Source organism: Rhinichthys klamathensis, unplaced genomic scaffold, assembly GCF_029890125.1.
Source record: "Rhinichthys klamathensis goyatoka isolate OS25496 unplaced genomic scaffold, OSU_Roscu_1.1 h1tg000261l_1, whole genome shotgun sequence".
Lineage (NCBI taxonomy): Eukaryota > Metazoa > Chordata > Actinopteri > Cypriniformes > Leuciscidae > Rhinichthys > Rhinichthys klamathensis.
The window spans coordinates 819655-839398 of NW_026606782.1; the positions used below are offsets into that span (position 1 = coordinate 819655).

General features: G+C 37.9%; 1 protein-coding gene across 2 annotated transcripts; it reads left to right on the forward strand.

Moving 5' to 3' along the window:
* The first annotated feature begins 1140 nt into the window (after window positions 1-1140).
* On the forward strand, window positions 1141-19284 carry lpin2 (lipin 2). 2 transcript variants are annotated; one of them, XM_056267472.1, is made up of 20 exons: window positions 1141-1416; window positions 7292-7492; window positions 9597-9692; window positions 9851-10155; window positions 10236-10343; window positions 10500-10626; window positions 10978-11326; window positions 11643-11742; window positions 11867-12054; window positions 12243-12336; window positions 12437-12506; window positions 12623-12715; window positions 13267-13352; window positions 13675-13825; window positions 14511-14659; window positions 15627-15713; window positions 15843-15995; window positions 16396-16510; window positions 16853-16956; window positions 17146-19284. In XM_056267472.1, exons 2-20 carry the CDS (start codon window positions 7301-7303, stop codon window positions 17291-17293), a joined length of 2715 nt encoding a protein of 904 aa, XP_056123447.1. In that variant the 5' UTR covers window positions 1141-1416; window positions 7292-7300; the 3' UTR covers window positions 17294-19284. The 2 variants fall into 2 exon arrangements, with proteins under 2 accessions (XP_056123447.1, XP_056123446.1); XM_056267471.1 differs by lacking the exon at window positions 1141-1416 and adding an exon at window positions 4294-4527.
* The last annotated feature ends 460 nt before the right edge of the window (window positions 19285-19744 follow it).

Here is a 19744-nt window from a genome sequence, read left to right on the forward strand (position 1 = left end):
TGGGTTAACATCTTCTTTAACCCAGGGTTAACTCTACTCTACTGGTTTAAGCAATGTTTCACATTTGTAAGGAGGTTAGCAAGGTTATGTCAACCCCAAATTGTGGGGCCAATGCCAAACGTGTACCATGTGAATTGCTAATCTATTAAATCATGTGGAAAAAATAACATATTGAGGTGTTAACCTCAAATTGTAGTACCAAAGGTATGCAGTCTGAATTTCTAATGTATAAACCTTATAAAATGCGGCCATTTATTAATCCTGGGTTAACCATTTTAAGTGTTCAAAGCCCATTTAGCAACTGAAGATATATGTATCTCATTGCTTTATATAATCGCAATGCACCTGCTGCAGGTAATAAGGCAATATGAACATTTAAAATACAATTTGAATTAAAAAGCTTTGGCTGTTGCTTTATTTCTAAGCATAAACTGGAATGTAGTGCAAAATTAGTGTGTATCTCAACTGTCACCTCATTTTAATTAAAATTGGTGTAGCTTCCAGTGTGAATTTACTGTTTTTTGACAGCGTATCATTAAAAAATCGCCTAACATTTTACATTTAAAAGTAGACAGCATGTTAAAGTTGGCTAAAGGTTGCTAAACCAATGAAATTTTAGCAAATTCTGGATAAATAATCTAATTCTTGGTTATATGATTTGTTATATGTCTGCTTAATCTTGCTTAATGCATATTGTGGCTTTATGTAAACATAAACCTAGTAAATTAAGTTGGCACTGTTGCAAGGTAGTTTAATCTGTGTTGTCTTTCAGATATCATTGGCACAGCTATTGTTAAGAAGCTTTTGTTGTTTTGTGCTCATTTCAGCTGACAAAGATCTTAATCATAAAACCAAGTCAATGCAATGCAATAAAATAACTAGAAAACCTGCACAACCTGGAGTGCCCTGGAACTGCCCTAAACATGCTTCAAGTGCATGAATATGAGGCTGAGCACATGTCAGTCAGGATTCGTAAATTAAACCGGTTGTTTGCTTAATAATAACTGAACAAAACAATCACAAACAAACTCCTAAAAGGAAGTGGTTGTGGTGGTTATCTCGTGAGTTCTAGACTGCGCACGGGGGAATTCTGCTTTGGCGAGTCACGTGAGAGGCCTCTTTTTGAAGTGCCTGCGTCGCGTCACGTCACGTCACGGCCACCCGCCGCCACTGTGTGAGCCGCTTCCTGACCGGTTCGCGGTGGTCGTAACATTGATGTGACCCTCTGAAAAACTGCCCACTGTTATGATACACGAGAAAAACAGGAGGGATCCGGTCGGCGCTGAGAGGTGTAAATATTCGGTGCCGTCAGCCGTGCTCGTTCAGAAATGAATGAATAACGTCGGCGCGAGAGAGCAGCGGACAAGCAGACGGCGACATAACGTCCAATTTCGAAACAACAACAGCAACTGAAAGGTAAACATTACACGAGACCATTTCTGAGTTAACCATTTTGGTCAAATATACCATATAAACGTATATAACATGTATTTTAATGACATAAACATGTTGTAATTTGACTATAGAGATGTAAATGTCAGTTTAGCCGGTTGGCTAGTCGAGCTAACGTAACCATTCTCTGTAACCGAATATCTCGTTAAAACCAAACAAGACATGTCTTTCTTTTATTTATGTTATATATTTATTCATTATTTATTTAGAATTGGTTAAAGCTACATTTTGAGATAAAATGTCACTTATATTCTGAGTTAAATGCAAAATACGACAATTTCACTGAACAACAGCATTATGTCATTGCATTGACCAACTGGAATTTTGAACACTGAGCACTAAGTAAGTGTGTAAGTGAATGCGATTTTTAGACTTCTCAATAAGAACGATTACAAAACTATTTTGCTGTAATAACTGCTACAAACAACGAGGGCTGTTAAGCAATGACAGGCTCATACTGTTGTATTAGTGAGCACTAGGGCTGATAAAAACAGCTGAACAGGCAAACTTGACTGAACTTGTTTACAACTGCGAGCAAAAGCACTTTTGATTTTAACTAAGTATTAGTGAGACTTTAAATGCAGACACCGTGCTAACTTTTCTCTGCATCCATATTAGGTTACCCTTTATAGCTTAGAGTTATGTAGTATAACCATTGACAATCTTAGCATGACTTTGCTGTTCTCATATATCCTTGGTACCATACCAAGTCATGTTGTTTACTACTGAATGTCAAAGAATTGAAAATGAAACCTTAAACCTCAAGGGCGTGTAAAAAATTGAGGAACAGAATTGTGGTATAGTGTATATATTTAAAATTATATTGGCTTTATAACTCTTTTATAGCGAGAGAATTCATAAGACAGTATATTTCAGCTGACCTGATTGCCCTTTGTAACTGAACTTGAACCGAATCACCTTTTTTATGTTATGAAAGTGAACCTTGTTATGTTATGCAAGACCGACTCCATGCCGGCACCACATCTCATGACACAGCAAAGCACTAAAAATGTAAAGCAAAGCAGGTGGTTGAACCTAAAAGTTAGGTGCCATTTAGTAAATGCTCCATCCAAAAATAACTCCTACTACATCATTTGACCATTAAAACTAGTAGAATGGGCTGAAGTGTGCTGCTCAAAGTCACAGGGGTGATATCAAATTATTGTGATTTTTTTTTTTTTAAATGACTTTTTAACTGTTTTTCCCTGGTCACGTCTTAACTTGCAACCTTTGTGTCAGCAGCACAGTAATAATTTTGATATCCCCACCCAATAGCCTTAAGTTCGTGCAAGTTTTTGTTTGCTTGTTTATTGTGGAGATCACTTTGCTTCATAATAACAGAGAGTCTAGCTAAAGATTAACTGTTATTGTGTTTGTGTACAGCCAGATATGACTGTGCAATAGCACTGCATCCTTAAAGGTCAACAGCCTTTGCTTACTTGGCCTGTCATGGCAAATAACAGACATTTCGTACTACACCTGATATTTCCCTAATGAACAGCAGGACTGATACAGTAACATGATGTACCTAACTAATACACGTGCCCTATGTAATTAGAGGCGTTCCTGGAGACCACAGGTACACAGACCAATTTGCATCCAGTCTAGGTATTGTTTGTCAGTTAAACAGAGCAGGTGAACATACAAACCTTTGGACATCTTAGGTTAGAGTGCTTTATTTGACTAAATTGTAAATCAATAGAGACTATTCAGGATGTAAGATATATTTGCATCACATTGGCTATTGGTCGATTATTGGTTTTTAGATTTTAATTACTTGTTTACTCAGCTGAAATCTGTGTAATAAACTTTTATTTTTTTAATTAAAGAAATTGTTCCTTTATCCATGTTTTTGCATTTCACATGGATGTGTAGTGTAAGATAATAGATTATATAGATTACATATTTAGATTATTCTTTATTTTGTTACATGAATTATTCGTCATGCCTTTTAGTTTTGATGCAGTATTGTAAATCTTGTTTATTACATACTGTGTTAATCTTAAGCCTACAAATAGTTATTATTTTCAACATAACCATTTATACCTTATATTGTATGTTTAACCAGCTCCATTTCAGACCACACTTGCAGAAACCCGTTTGTTTTATACCTATAACTATTCTCTAACCAGAGATTTATATTAAAGACTAACTAGCGCCCAGGGGTCTCTTCTCTGTTAATCATGACTTTAGTTTCTATATTAATAATGACTTTATTTTAAGTAGATCTCAAAATTAAGTTCTCCATCTTGATACTGTACATTTAAATGCTGTGATGAATAAGTTTGGTTGTAGCATATAAAACTATGGATTTTATTTTTATTTTGTTTATTTACTTTTGACAAAATTGATATATTTATAATATTTTCATTTAATTAATTGTTAGCCATAACATGAAAAGTATCGAGCTGAATTTTAATATCAGTGCAGTCCTAGTTTAGACTCAGAATTGGAATGAGATCAGTTTCATTATTGTGTCTCTGTGAGCTCCCATGCCGCTGAGTTGAATCATTAACTAAAGTAAGTCGAATGTTTGTCAGAATCAGCATGGATGATGTTTTCCTCATGTGATTGCAAAGACGGGTGCAATACAACTACTGTTTTCCTCCAGCTCCCTTTTTCAAGGCCCTTATCAGTGGTCAGCCCCACCGGCCCCCTCGCCGGAAACAAGTCTTATCTGTTGCAGAACTGCTGACCCCTTACTCTTACCTCATTGGATAGAGAGAGTAGGTTCTTGTACCTAATTGGTTGATTTCTCAGGCCTTCTCTAATATGACGTGATTTGACGAAACTAAAATTCAGCTTCTGTTATTCAAGTGTATGGACTGTCAGAAAGGTTACAGTAGTTTATGTTTATGAGAAGATCCTAGAAGTTCAGTCATTCAAACCAGGTAGGTGGGCCACCTGACATAGTGTTTAGGGTGACAGAGGTAAATGGATTCTTTGTAAGGGAAGAAACTCTTGAGGTAAACGGTGATGAAAAGACTCCATCCTAGGGAAAAACCAGAACTCTCTGGCAGCTGCACTGAGGACAACAGTGAGCCAGATGAGTCCTCATCCCTTAGGGCGTCATGGGTGAGTGAGAAATGCAAATGAGACATATCATTCATAACTGGCTGGGTGTGGAGTAAAGAGTCCAGCTAAGCTTTAATTATCTGATCAGCAATTATCACCCAAAATGACTGCACATTGAGTGCATTTATGTGCGCATTTATCATGCACTGATTATGCCTAATGACATGAGAGTGTTTTAGGTCAAGTAATTGCCCTAAAACTTTTTTTTATTTTTTTTTTTTTTCAGGTGAAGTAAACAGTTTGTTTTTAAACAGATTGACACACCTGTATTTTTATGATATTTATTCCTGTTTAAGTTTTGAAGTTAAAACCGGAGGGAAAAAAAGATAATTTCAAATCTTTTGGAATAAGTGGAGTTTTTGATTTCCAGCTAATTAATATTTAGTCTAAGATTTATGTTTGTTTTTAGCGTAATGCTATTTGCAAGTGACTGAAGATTAATTTCTATCCGAATGGATTTTACAAATAATGTTGCTAGAGTAGTTACAGTTTTTGACAATAAAATTATTGAATGAAATGAATTGTGTTGTGTTAGTCTTTCAGCCTTTATTTGTTTAAATTCTAAAACATTCACAGCCTTCAAAAACTTCTGGGCTTACATTATGAGCTTGTTATGTTTAGGATATGAAATTATTCAAAAAGTATAGTTATAAAAAGATATTGGTATTACATAATGATCTTTTAATAGTTGTTTTAACTATGTCCAGTTCAGTGTCATATGGTGTGTTGGAGCAATTAAAAGTTTTAAGTGACAGAAGTTTTGCACCTAACTTTTCACAGTAAGTCTTAGACTCAACTTGACTATGGGTGTTTGTTGTTCTGTTCAGTTGATTTAAGGCTGTTTTCTGAGAATCAGATATTTAGATATGTGGAGATAGATAGCTGATATTAGTGTCACAGCTATGATCCATGCTCACAGTGTCCTCTATAAATTACCCTGCAAATACATTGTGAGACTGGGTCAATTGTTCTGTTTTGCAGAATCAAAAATGTTTGTCAATCAATTTCCCTTTTCAACAAATGTTTTCACTACCCTTTAAATATTTGGGGTCAATAAGATTTTGTTTTTAAAGATATTAATACTTTTATTCAGCAAGGATGCATTATATTAATTAAAAGTGACCATAAATACATTTACAATACTATGAAAAAAATATTTTAAATAAATTGTACTTTCTATTCATTAGAATACTGAAAATATGTTACTATTTCCACAAAAATATTAAGCAGCATAACTGTTTACATTGATGATGATAATAATAGGAAATATTTCTTGAGCACAAAATCAGCCTTTTTTATGATTTTTCAAGGATTATGTGACACTGAAGGCTGGAGTAATGCCTGCTAAAATTCAGCTTTTCCATAACAGGAATACATTAAAATTTTAAATGTATTAAAATAGTTATTTTGAATTGTAATAATATTTTAAAATTTTACTATTTTTATTGTGTTTTTGATCAAATGTTGTTATTATTATTGGTACATAAAAACATAAAAATATCTTACCGACTCCAAATGTTTGAACAGTATTTCATAAGGTTAAATTAATAAATTGTCTATTTAGTACAACTTATTTTCTGCCCCGTATGGCCACTTTTACCTCTATACAACACATAAGGTACTGTTTTGAGCATACTCTGAAATATTAGAGTCTACCATTTGAAAGCATGCTCTACTGTAAAAAATGTCGGTACATAATGTGCAGCATGTTATACATTTTACTTTAAGTGCACTTCCTATTAGGCCAAGTGTTATTTACTCTTATGCTGTGCTCAGCTTTTTGCACATCCCTTTTCTTTCATGTGTGCAGAAACCTGCTTTATAGGGTTTATGTTAATAGTGACTGTTGTGCCAAAGATAAAGTAGGTTAGCCATGGGTGCAAAGTCTGTTAAGACCTTTCTGGCTGCCCCTATGGTTGGAGAGAATGCTCTACTTTAGTTATTTGCCTTTCACCAACCCCCCAGGCATTTATACAAGCTGTGATAGTATTTCATCTTGTGATTTCCTTGATCTGATGTTTTTTTTGTTTTGTTTTTAAAAACTAGCCTATTTTCACATCGTTAGACCTCATAACAACTAAAATGAGCCATGTTGTTAAATCAGAATCACTCTTCGTCATTAGCATAATAATACATTCCAGAAATAGTGTTTCTGTGAACTTCACTAACACAATCTACTGGGAATTAATTTAGCGTGTCGCCTCGTACCCTAGGCATTAACCTTAAATTTAGACATGATTTTTTTTTTATATAATTTAAAATAGTTTTATTTACAATTAAATCATTGTCATGGATAAACATGCTAGTCAGTTCCAGACCCAGACCAGGTCTTTTATACTCGTTAAACAGGTACTGGAAGTATGCCAGCAGCAATTCAACGGAAATGTACATTGATATTTACATTCAAAGTATGTCAGAAAAACAAAATTCTTAGCTCATCCTGTGTCCTTATGACACAGTTTGTGATAAGTTTGTTCTCTATGTTCACCTTTTTGACCGTGGTGTTGGAGCACATTCAGACGACCACTCATGAAACGGCATTAAGCCGTCTGCAGGTCTACTGATAACAGTTTTAAATAGGCAGGCAGCCAAAGAGAACTGAGACTTTCACTTTTTACATGAGTAAAGGGGTGATTATGCCACATTTGCCATGTACAAATACAGTATTGGAAAAGATTTACAAAAAGAAAGAGAAGTTCTTGTTTTGCAGCGTTTGTTGTCTTGTGGTTAAATGTGTTTTGCTTTCTGTTCCTCTTTTTTTTAGGCGGACACCATGAATTACGTGGGGCAGTTGGCAGGTCAGGTGCTGGTGACCATGAAGGAGCTGTATAAGGGCATTAACCAGGCCACGCTCTCAGGCTGCATCGATGTAGTGGTGGTCCGCCAGAAGGACGGCACCTACCAGTGCTCCCCTTTTCATGTGCGCTTCGGCAAACTGGGTGTGCTGCGCTCCAAAGAGAAAGTGGTGAGTACTGGAGTGCAAGTACTGTAGGATGTTTAAAAAAATAAATAAAATAATTGTGGAGTCATCAAACAAGTCCAAAGCATATAGTTTTTTCTCAAGCAACTGAGTTTCTGGAAACTTTACATAACAAAGAAAAAAGAAAAATCCACAGACAAGTCGCTGTCAATATAATTGATCTGAGCTTTGGACAATATTTGCTTTTCTGCTTTCCAAGCTGGAATCTATTATGATAGTATTACTCACTATTGTCTTGCACTAAAATGGCTTGATCTTAGAGCAAACACACGTACAATCAAGGAAGTTCAGCTTTAATCTGCCAAAAGTCTTCATGATTCTGATATCTTCAAATATGCCTTCATCTGTGCCTGTCTGTGATGGCTCATTTGAAAATACTGTCTTTGTACCAGCTCTATAAATATGTTTCTGTGCTGGCATGTTCATGACAAGATTCCTGCAGAGGGTACTGCATATAAACAGACAGTTTTCCATGTGTTATAGGCTCTGAGCGTTAACAGGACTGGCTAAATCAAAGCTTGAATGGAAAGACAGGAAAATCATGATTTATTGTCTTGTGAGAGCGGAAGCAGTGTGTACAATTGTTCTCATTTAAACACAGTGAAATGTTGTAGTTGTTGAGGAAATGGCGTGCATTTGTGCATTCTATTCTAAGTGTTTATCTCCAGCAGTAAATAACAAGATTGTAGACAATAAATAACATATTTGAAAGCATTCTGGTCATATTGAAGCCATTCTGATGTTTCCAATAATCTTTAGTACACAGACAGAATGTGTTAGTGTTTAGCATAAAACATTTAACAGTGTGCATGAGCAACAGCAATAGATGGGGGATGGAACATTTCTCACTATCTACAGGATGTGTGAAGAGGTTTAGAAAGAAGTGGTCGCTATGGCAACAGGTTTCTATGACTAAAAAGAGATAGGAAATGGAAGAGGAGTGAGAGTTTTGTCAAGGTTGCCTCTGTGATTGGAGAGATTCACTTCCTTTGAAAGGTATTTCAAGCTCAGTTTTGCCATTTTTAATCCCAGTTTCTCACTGGAGTTTCTGTCAGAGACTGTGGTGTAGCGCATTCACCCACAGTGCAGATAACAGCTGACCTTGCTCTCTTACCACCATTATGAAATAGATCTGTGTTGTTTAACTAAATAAACTATATTGCTGATACAAAACAGCAAATTAAGAGTGTCACAACAACATCCGTCCCTCTCTTCTCACTATGCTGTGAAATTAAATCCAGATTGTGTTGTCTATAAGCACACAAGTAAGAGAGCTCTCTGTTCGAGATTTACTCAGGGTCATAATTTATAGTGACATTAATATTTTGCCCCGTTACTCTGCAGTGTCTGCACCCAACAGGGTTACTGGGTACACTACATAAATCACCCAGCAACCATGATACTGAGGCTCAGATGCCTCCAAATAGACTAAATAAGTTGGTATGAGAGGAGCCCGAAGAAACAATTTTGAGAAAACAGAAAAAAACAGGACACAGACAGGGGAATAAATTGTATTTTCTTGGAGGTCTGTCTGAAGGATAATGTTTCTCTGGATGTCATCTGAGACTCAAACAGCTCGATGTCAGGCTGCTGTTGTGCTGGGTCGCAGTATCAGGTGTGTGATGTGATCATCTTTGCAGGTCAGGTGGCTCAGAGCGGCACATATTTACTAATTGTGTTTGGTGGCTACTGGCAAGATCCTCCTCCAAGGGTATTGTGTCTCCTGTGAGCAAATGATTAAAACTGCATGGGTGGACAGGAGAGTAAACCTTCTTTTTGTCCAAGTTTGGATGAGTACTTCTGGGAGAGTGAAAAGTCATGAGTTGAGAATGGAATCACAGGGTAAATGTCAACGGATATTGGCTTTTTAAGGTCATCTAAAACACATATTACATAGATTTTTTTTTAAAATAAAAATATAAATGAGCATTGCAAAGGTCAGACATCTGATTTAGAATCAAGGTGTCATACAATTAGAAAAGCACAGGTCTTAAGTTATAAGTTGTAACTTATTGAAAGTTTGAGGCTACATCTTTTGATGGATTCCATATTAAGGCTGTTTTAAAAGAATCCTCTGCACTTCCTTCAGATTGACATAGAGATCAACGGGGAGCCTGTGGATCTTCACATGAAGCTGGGAGATAATGGAGAAGCCTTCTTTGTGCAGGAAACTGAGGAGCAGAATGTAAGTCCCCTAGTTTACAGGTGCTGTGTCTCATACTAATCACTGCACCGAACATCTTCATATTTTAGTATGAAAATGGCATTTTGTTTTGAAAAACATTTGCATTGCAAAGACTGTTTATCTGCCATTCTTTAATGGTGTCTTTATTTTTTTTCTAGGAGATTGTACCAGCTCACCTGGCCACTTCCCCCATCCCCACTGACAGTCACCTGTTTTGGATCGGAAGCGATCACAGGCCAAGTCAGAACCTGGATGACGATCCACTGGACCCTGAGGACCCTCCTGATCCCCCTTTTGCCAGCACAGGGGGAGCCAAGAAGAAGAAGAAACGGAGGAAGAAGCATAAAGGCGACCCACGGCGAGAGGAGCTGACCCCACCTGCCGTCATCAGCTCTACCCCTTCAACAGATGACATATTTGAGATGGAACTGAGTTCTGATGAGGACACTGCTTCCAACACCAGGTAACCAAATCACAGATGCACCAGACCTACTGATATTTGATGTTGTGGACATCTGTGATTAAAGGAAATATTTCTTTCAGATCATCTTCAATCAATACAGTTCGAGAAGTTGAACCCAGGATACAAACAGTTCGTCATTCTTTAGACAACTACCCTTACTCTGACGGAGACTGGTCTCCATCAAACAGGTTTGTTATATCGCACACACCTCAAAATATGGTGATCCTTATAACAGTGGAGGACTGACCAAAAAATGGTTTTAGACTTTTTTTTTTTTACTTTCACTTTCGCTTTTGTTTTTACCAGTTTATGTGAGTTGCTGTTTGTTATTATATTTTGAGCAGTCATGCCATGTCAGAGGCCTTTTCTCCCAAGAGTGACTCTGAACTGGTCGTTCGGCCCTCAGAGAGCCTGCTCAAAATGGAGTCACACATGCAGTGGACATGGGGAGAGTTTCCAGAATCTACCAGGGTAAATTACATGTCTCAAACTTATTTTCTTTGAAATTCATATTATTTAGATTTATAACATTCACATGAAAAGTACTGCAGATTTCCATAGAATCTGAATCGCTATCTGTTCTAGATGTGTTTGTTTGTTTAATAAATAACACATTTTGTCATATTTAAATCCATTCTGCTGGAAAATCCATCCCCCAATTAAAAAAAAAAATCTTTTTTCTAAATTCTGCATATTCTGCCTAGGCAACGTAATAAGTGAATATAGAATGCAAAAATATTTTCTGTTTTATTCTATGATTTTGAGTTAACAGGTCATGAATAAATCTCTGCTCATCGCCACTCTCAAAAATGTGATTCCCAGGTTTCTAAGAAAGAGAAGATGGAGCTGCCGAAGACTGTGACCATAACGCCTTCAGAGAACACTCACTTCAGAGTCATCCTCAGCTCAGAGGCCATGGAGACGGATGAAAGAGAACGGGCCTTAGGGGCACCTGGCTGTACCATAGTCAAGCCTGAACCCCGCACCCCTGTGACCCCCAAAACTCCCACGGAGTTGGAATTGGAGATGGTACCTAGTGGAATGTTGACCTCCACTCCTTCATCCATCCTCCCTGCTGCTCCCACTGCTCCCGTTGCTGCCTCTGCTGCTCATATAGGTGCAGACATGGGGGATGTTGGCCCCAAGACTGACTCACCCTCCAAGAAGAAAGGTGGGCCTGTTAAGCACCACTCCCTTTCATACTTTCAAGGAAATTCGGCCCATAAACTGATTTTACCAGTGACTGTTATCTTTATTTGATAGTGGAAGTGTGGGAGTAGATAAAGTTGAAATAAAGCAGTTGCTGATTCATGTTTAACAAGCCTAATTCAATGTGTTCTAGAAATAAAAATTGTGTACCTAAATCAATCTAATGTAGTTCTATCAAGATAATGCCGCCTCAGTTCAGAGGGCTTGTTTTAGCACTTTAGAGCTTGCTGTTCTGATTACTGATTTAAACCTAAAATGCTGACTGCAAATTTGTTCAGGCGTCCCAAAAAGAAGTCAGCACCAGGGCCCAGAGGACATCTACCTGGATGACCTGAATGTTCTGGAGCCTGATGTTGCTGCTCGCTACTTTCCTAAGAGGTAGAAAGCGAATCACACATCTGACCTACAGTATATTGCTTTTAAGATTAGATTACGGTACTTGGAGCAGTTCATAACAAGTTTATCAGGTGTCAGGTGACCTTGATGTGTTGTGTATTCGCAGTGATTCAGACTCTGGCTCCAAGCACTGGATGGATTCTGGGATGCACTCAGGCTCTCAGTCCCCACAGTCTGTGGGCAGTGCTGCGGCCGACAGTGGCACTGAGTGTCTGTCTGACTCTGCCAGTGATCTGCCTGATGTCACTCTGTCTCTGTGTGGAGGACTCAGTGAGAACGGAGAGATTTCGAAAGGTATCTGAATCTTTCTGGTGTGTTCATTCATGGTGCGGAAATCATAGCTGTTGCTGTGGAAACAGTGGATGTGGTTAATTCTGTTCATTATAATAATTAATGGATTTAGCATGTGCTTTTATTCATAGAGATTTGCAAATGAAAATAATTCTTGTGATTTAAATGTCTCTTTTTCTGCTTGTTTCTAGAAAAATTCATGGAGCATATTATCACATACCATGAATTTGCAGAGAATCCAGCTATCATAGACAATCCAAATTTAGTTGTTAAAATGGGAAACAGGTTGGTTTGAATTTAAATAAAATAAAAATATATTATAAATATATATGTATAATGCTCACATTAGTAAGTAAATTGCCTTTTTTGTTCTTTGTTTTTTTAGGTATTACAATTGGACATTGGCTGCCCCTTTGATCTTAAGTTTGCAAGCATTTCAGAAGAATTTACCTAAGGTATTTTGTTCTCCCTAATAGTATATTTTTACTTCAGAAACCCTTCAGAAGTTTTATTTTGCAGTGCTGTGACGTACTCTAGCAGGTCAAATAGCTGTTGTCAATTATATGTTCAGGCTACAGAGGAAGCTTGGGTGAAAGAGAGGATGCCAAAGAAATCGGGCCGTTGGTGGTTCTGGAGAAAGAGAGCAGACAGCACTATTAAACAGGTAATACCTATAGATATGTATACCATTTAAACATAAAGGTTTTTATTAAGTTATAATCAGGGAGTAGGAACAAAACCTTCAAGCAATTATTGGTCTTCTAATCCCACTGCATTTCAGCACTAGTCTTTAGACTTCTGTCAGCAGATCTGATTACACAAGCATCAACATTCACCTAATTGCCTTAACAAAAGGACAAGCGCACGTCTTTGTTGTAAAGAAGATTGAATTGTGCTGCCTCTGAGATCTTCTCTCTAGAGCTTCTGCTGTCATTCAGGCATCATACATCAAGCTCCTTCGCTGCCCTCATCTGGCACTTCTGTAATTAGCACCACTTTGCGGTGTGGAATTTTACAGCCTAGAATTAGGCCAGGCAGCTCATCAGACTATTAGTAATAACCTGGAGGCATGAGGATGAAATGGTCATGTAGTCAGTCACAACATGTCACAACAAAAGTAAATGGTGACAAGTTTACACAGATTTGTTATTGCAGTTTTTAAATGTGTGGCAGTGTGATTTGATGTACTAATGCTTTTTTTGTCTTGTTATACAGTCAGAAAGCACTGGAAAGCTGGAAATGAAGCAGTCCCAAATGGAGGATGGCAGCTCCTCTTTGTCAATGGAAAGTCATTCCCGCAAGTGAGTCAGAATATGGAATATATGCAGATAATAATGAAACTGGTTGTTGTCCCTGAATATAGCCGAAGGTTATAGACTAGCTATGTTAACTGGCTTAGTTGTACAAAAACAAGTAAAAGATAAAAGTATCAGTTTTATCCTTGACCCTTCCTCTGATTGATTGTTGACTAGTTTTTCCCCCCTTAATGCACAAGAAGTGAATCAGGACGATCCAGCTTACTTTCTGTTTTGTCTCATTCTCTGTGGTGCTCTTTTAATCTAAATTAGGAATGGATGTAGTTGCAAATTTAGTTCACTGATTCCCTGTTTGCTCTGAGTGCAGAGTGGACACCAGGGACTCATCCAGCGATGAGGAGGGGAAGGAGGTGAGCGCTGCCGCATCGTCAATGGAGCGCAAGGTCCATTCTGAACCACACGCCCACACATCCACTCACTCCTACCGCAAGTCCCTGCGCCTCTCCTCCGACCAGATTGTGAGTCTACATTTTTGTTAGGAGACGGAAATATTTAGTTCTGTAGACATACTATATGCTAAAACAGTCACTCTACACAGTGACTATTATTTACATAAGCATCTTCAACACTTGCTCAAGTGGTTTTGACTGAAAGATCCAAAGGTCTGTAGTGCAACTGCTCTCTGTAAGTCAGTTGATTAAAGCTGCCCCTTAAGCTTCCTTCAGGAATTTATGGAAAAGCTCTGTGACTCATTCTGAAAGGGTAGTGTCGTTGATTTGCACTAGACCGCCCCCTGTTGGCAGCTTGAGAAAGTTATGCAATAGAAAATCTACTCAATTAAATAAAGCTTATGTCTTTTCATAAATGTATGAGTTTATAAATGTATGAAGACTTTGTAGTGTAAATGAACTGATTGCATGGCAAAATTAAGTCTCAGGAGTCAGGTCAAATTAATTTTAATCTTTAATCTTGTTTCTATTATTCAATTATTAAAGCACATGTTTATTTATATATTTTGCAGGATTCAGCAGTCAAGTGTGTGGTGCAGAGGATTATGTATCTATTTGTTAATTAATATTAGTTAACTATACAGATAACGTCACAATTCTAAACCCATAATTTGTTGCAATTGTGGTAATACAGATAGAAAATATGCTATGTGGTGTTAAAGAGATGCACTGATCAGGTGGTATTGACTCACAGGCTAGTTTGAAACTGAAGGAAGGACCCAACGATGTGACATTCAGCATCACAACACAGTACCAGGGCACGTGCCGCTGTGAAGGCACCATCTACCTTTGGAACTGGGATGACAAAGTTATCATCTCAGATATTGATGGAACCATCACCAAGTATGTATTCCACAGACATGCATCACATTAATGAAAAACATTTGCTGGGTTGTTTATAAAAATTAAGAACAAATGTGGATTTTCAACAGTTTACTGTAGTCATGAATGGGGGGAAAGGCTGAGGTGTGCATAAACATTTCCATTAGTTACTGCAGAAGGACTCATTCACTGCCAGGTTTTTTACTGCCAGAACCAAAAGAGGTTTATAGATCAAGGCCGAGCTTATTTCATCAAAAACAAGTGCTCTGGGTATGTGGCAAATAATGAACCGCTAATAATGATCTTGCATCGCAACCCACTCCACTAACGCTTACAATGACGAAGACAATGTGCCATTTAACGGGCAATGTCTCCGAGTTTTACTGGCTGTTTGATGGAGTTCACAGCTCCAGTATTAGTGTGATACCGGTCAGCCATCTTTGGTTTTTAATTACTGCAAAGCCGACTGTAATATAAACGCATCTATGCAAACGAATGCTCTCTGCCTCCAGACTCGTGCCCTCAGTGGCTGGTGGGTGGTGAACATCAAACGGCAGATTGACTGCCGCTTATTATTTCTCTGACCTGCTTGCCTGACACATCTCTGTGAGGCTGTGAAGCAGGGTGGCTGACTGTGGGGTGCGCCCAGACCAGGTTTGGACTAGGAGGAGGATGTCACCGTAATGAGCCAATTTAAATCTTGCTCTCTCATAATGCCACTCAGAAAGAGTCTGAGATAAAACGCTAAAGTGGGGAGAGGATCCTCATTAGAAGATGACACAGAGTTTTGCCCAAGCTGAGAAACAAAATCTCTTCTTCGCAAGTCTATTAGTTCTCAGAATAAAAAGAATGTCAGAAACTATATTTAGGAACCCAGTTGAATATGACTTGGACTTCCTTCTAAGTAGAACAAATATGCACCAGAGGATTTTTCTCCTTTCGTTTGCTAGTACATGCCATGTTCACCCGTATGTTTATGTGCTTTCAGATCAGATGTGTTCGGGCAGATTTTGCCTCAGTTTGGGAAGGACTGGACGCACCAGGGCATTGCTAAACTCTACCACTCCGTGGCTGAGTGAGTTTGCATTCTTAATCCTCAACTCCATGAAAATGCACTCCTCGAAGACATTTAAAAGGGCACAAGCAAGCTCGACTAAGAGTCTTGAAACACTAGTTTTGATAAAAGGGTGCTTGTGTTTTCCAGGAATGGATATAAATTCCTGTACTGCTCAGCAAGGGCAATTGGCATGGCAGACATGACGCGAGGTTATCTGCAGTGGGTAAACGACGGAGGCATTATCCTGCCCCGTGGACCCCTCATGCTCTCTCCTAGTAGCCTCTTCTCTGCATTTCACAGGTATTATACAAACTTCATAGTTATTAAGTGATAGGTCAACCACATTTTGTTCCAAACCGGTATGACTTTCTTCTGTGGAACAGAAAAGAAGATATTTTGAGAATGCCCTTAGAGAAGTGTTTTTTGTCCATACAGTGGAAGTCAGTTTGGTTTACCAACATTCTTTAAAATATATTTTAATAGATAAGCCAACAAGATATCTATCTATTTGTGTTCCGGAGAAAAAAGTCAAACAGGTCTGTATATGAAGATGAGTAAATGACAGAATTTTCCTTTTTGGGAGAAGTATCCCTTTAATAATCAGAATTATAATAATAATATTAAAACAATGAAGCAGAATTCATATACAAGTATCAAGTAGTTGATTTAATTTATTCCAAATGTTTTCTTTGTCTCAAAGGGAGGTGATTGAGAAGAAGCCAGAAATCTTCAAAATTGAATGCCTTACTGACATCAAGAACCTTTTCCTGCTCAACAAACATCCCTTTTATGCTGCATTTGGAAACCGAACGAATGTAAGTTGGACTGCAGTTAACTTTGTTTTCAATGCATGCTGACCTCAGCAGCAGTGTCAAAGGTCCGCATAAAGATTTATGTGTGAGGTTTAGAACTTTGAAGCGCTGTCCCCTCAGGCTACGCTCATGACCAGCTGCTATAGACCGGCCAGCTGAATAAATTTGAATGTTTGGGTGGAGTAAGACATTGGATGTTTATTCAGGCACGAATGCATCGGTTTCATCATAAAATGTCCTAAACTAGCATAGAAGAATATTTTTGTTTGTGGACTTGGTGTAAAGAACAGCAGAGATTGTCCTGAGTTGACAACTGGAGTCTGATCTTCTGACTGTCTATTTCAGGACGTCTTTGCCTACAAGGAGGTTGGAGTGCCACTCTGCAGAATCTTTACGGTTAACCCCAAAGGAGAGCTCATACAAGAGCAAACCAAGGGCAACAAGTCCTCGTAAGTGCGCACATTGATCTGCAGAGTTACATTAAAGTAACTCTGAAGTCAACTTCAGCTGTCAAAGATTATGCTGATGCGAAGGTTGAGAGCTGATTCTTGAACTTTGTTCAAGGTCTTCTTGAGAGTCGAAGGGCGCTTTTGTTTGTTTAGCTGTCTTACACTCTTTCTCTTTCTGTTTGTGTGTAGGTACAGTAGATTGAGCGAGCTGGTGGATCACGTCTTTCCCTTGCTGAGTAAAGAACAAAGTTCAGCTTTCAGTTTCCCAGAATTCAGTACCTTCTGTTTCTGGCGTCAGCCTATTCCTGAGATCCGTCCGGAGGACCTGAATTTATAGACCATGCCTGAAGGCCCATCTATTACATGGTCATCCCTGCCATTGGAACCATTAAATGGTACCCTGCAACATCTCACATCTCTAGTTAAAGACAAATAAAGTGGCCACCGTATTCCACCTGGGAAACATGAACTCCACAAAAAAGAGAGAAAACATCAAAACACACCCCAGAGTCACATTAATGGGATGTAGGCAGAACTTCCACAAACTAAAACACCTGGTGCTGCTCCATAACAATATTTCTAATCTGTATCATTTGGATTAGCTGCTATAAATTAGGCTGCTTCAGATCTGAAGGAATTTATTGCTAATGTTTACAGTATTAGAAAGACGATCAGTGGCCTCTTGGCCAGTGGAATGAGTGCGCACTGCGCAGCTGTTTGTTTGGGTATGTGTAAGGTTAAAGGTGGCATAAAAATATGCTTACAATTGAAAGTAATGAACAAAGATATTCTTTACAACCTCTAATTTGCATTTATAGAGCATAGATTATTTATATACAAAGGCTTTAGTTAGAACTAACTAATTAACATGCACTGCCTCTAAGATGTGGTGACGGTATGACAGTTTGAATATGCATTGCCAGATGGTGCGAAATGAGCTCTGAATCTCGTAGATACTGGAATACTGAATGAGCCATGCCACGTGAGGACACAGCTCATCATTTACAGTTCAGCAGAGTTAGCGCGTTCAGCCTCGTATAGTCGACTGGATTTGTATGAAAAGTACACCGAGGAGTTCATTGTAATTGGGCTTTCTTGTTATTTGCCAACTGTTGACATTTTCATCGTCTGGTTGCTGCAGAACGCCTTACCGATCGCACTTTTTCAGCTGCAACCAAGAGAGGAAAAACATCAGATCGTCTTGCACTTAACTCACGACGGAATTGCAATAACGTTCAAAGCTTTTTAGCAAGCCTTTTGTGCACAATGCGAGGATTTTATGTAAACCTCAGCAAGAGATCTGTATTAAGTTATGAAGAGTGTAGTAAATATTTGCTTTCAAAATGAAGGTATGTTCGACCTTGAAATAGGCTGCAGCCCGTGAGAGAGTAGTGGTATCAAATGGTCTTTAACATTTTATTTTTTATTTTCCACTAACCAGGCCTTTGCATGCTTCATTTGCAATTTAAATAGGACAGTTTATGTTTTACAAATGCATCGATGCTTTCTGATGGGGTAGACAGTCTGAAGGGTTGTCACGTTTTCGCTATTGGACGATCTTGAGCTGCAGAAACTGAGTGTTTATTATTGGAAAATATTGAAGCTGATGTGCAAGTGAAGGAAAAACAAGTGATCAGATCTTTCTACTTGATCACCCTTGACTAATGTTCCCTTTTTTCCACTAGCTGGTCTCTAAGCTCTTGGCCCCTACATATGGGGTTTGGTCAAGTTGCTTTAGAATCTCATAAGGGTAAGTTTTAGAGCACTGTGTGCTGGATGTTAAAATAGATGTACAGAATTAGAGCACAGTAAAATAATTTCTTTATGTGTTTATTTAAGTCAAATCATTGTTTAGGGAAAAATTGGGGCATTTCATGGTTCAGTTGACTTGTTATTTAATATATGTGTGTGTTGCGCTTCTTGTCTGCAGTTATGATGTTTGGAAGTGAAATATGTTTATTGTTAACAAAGGAATTCCATTCTTTCTATGAAAGTAATACCTCTTGTGTGAGATGAACACACTCATCTTGTATGAAACTAAAATTGATGGTAAAAAGACAGAAAAAAAAGCCTATTCATTGATGAAAATACTGTTATAAGTGCTGAATGTGTTTTGTCATTCCTCTTGATCTTTGATGCCTTTTGTTTTACTTGCTTTTATTTCTTGCTGTGTACTCGAGTGGGATGGTGTGTTTCATGGTTTAACTCCATAGGTTCACATTGCGTTTGACCAGCATATATACCTTTAAATGGATAATTGAACTATAAATTTACAAAAACTATGGTTTGGACAATGTTTATGAATCTATTAAAGATGTATTTAATACAGCGGTGTTGACTATTTATAGTGCTGAGAAATCGTGCTAATATAATTTGTCACAATGAATGGATTGTTAATTTGCTCTGCTTAAGAAATTTTTTTTTTTTTCAATATTTTGTTAACCTCTAATTAGTAGAATAGTGTAGATGAGACATGAAGCAACAGGCAAAGGACCTCAAACTGAGACTCGAGCTCGGGTCGTCTGAAGCACAGCTGTGCCATATGTCAGAGCGCTGCCTGCAAGGCTGAGGTTTTTATTTATTTATTTGATTATTTTTACAGATTATTTAGATGAAATAATGTAGGCTTATTCTTGCTAAAGACGACAGATCAGTTTTCAATTTTCCACACCCAAATGTGAATTTTGCCGTTAAAAAAAAAAAAAAAATTGTCTCACCTAAAGTACATTGTTACACTGGATTGCAGCTATGCATTTTTTTTTTTTTTTTTTTTATCTAAAAAAAAAAA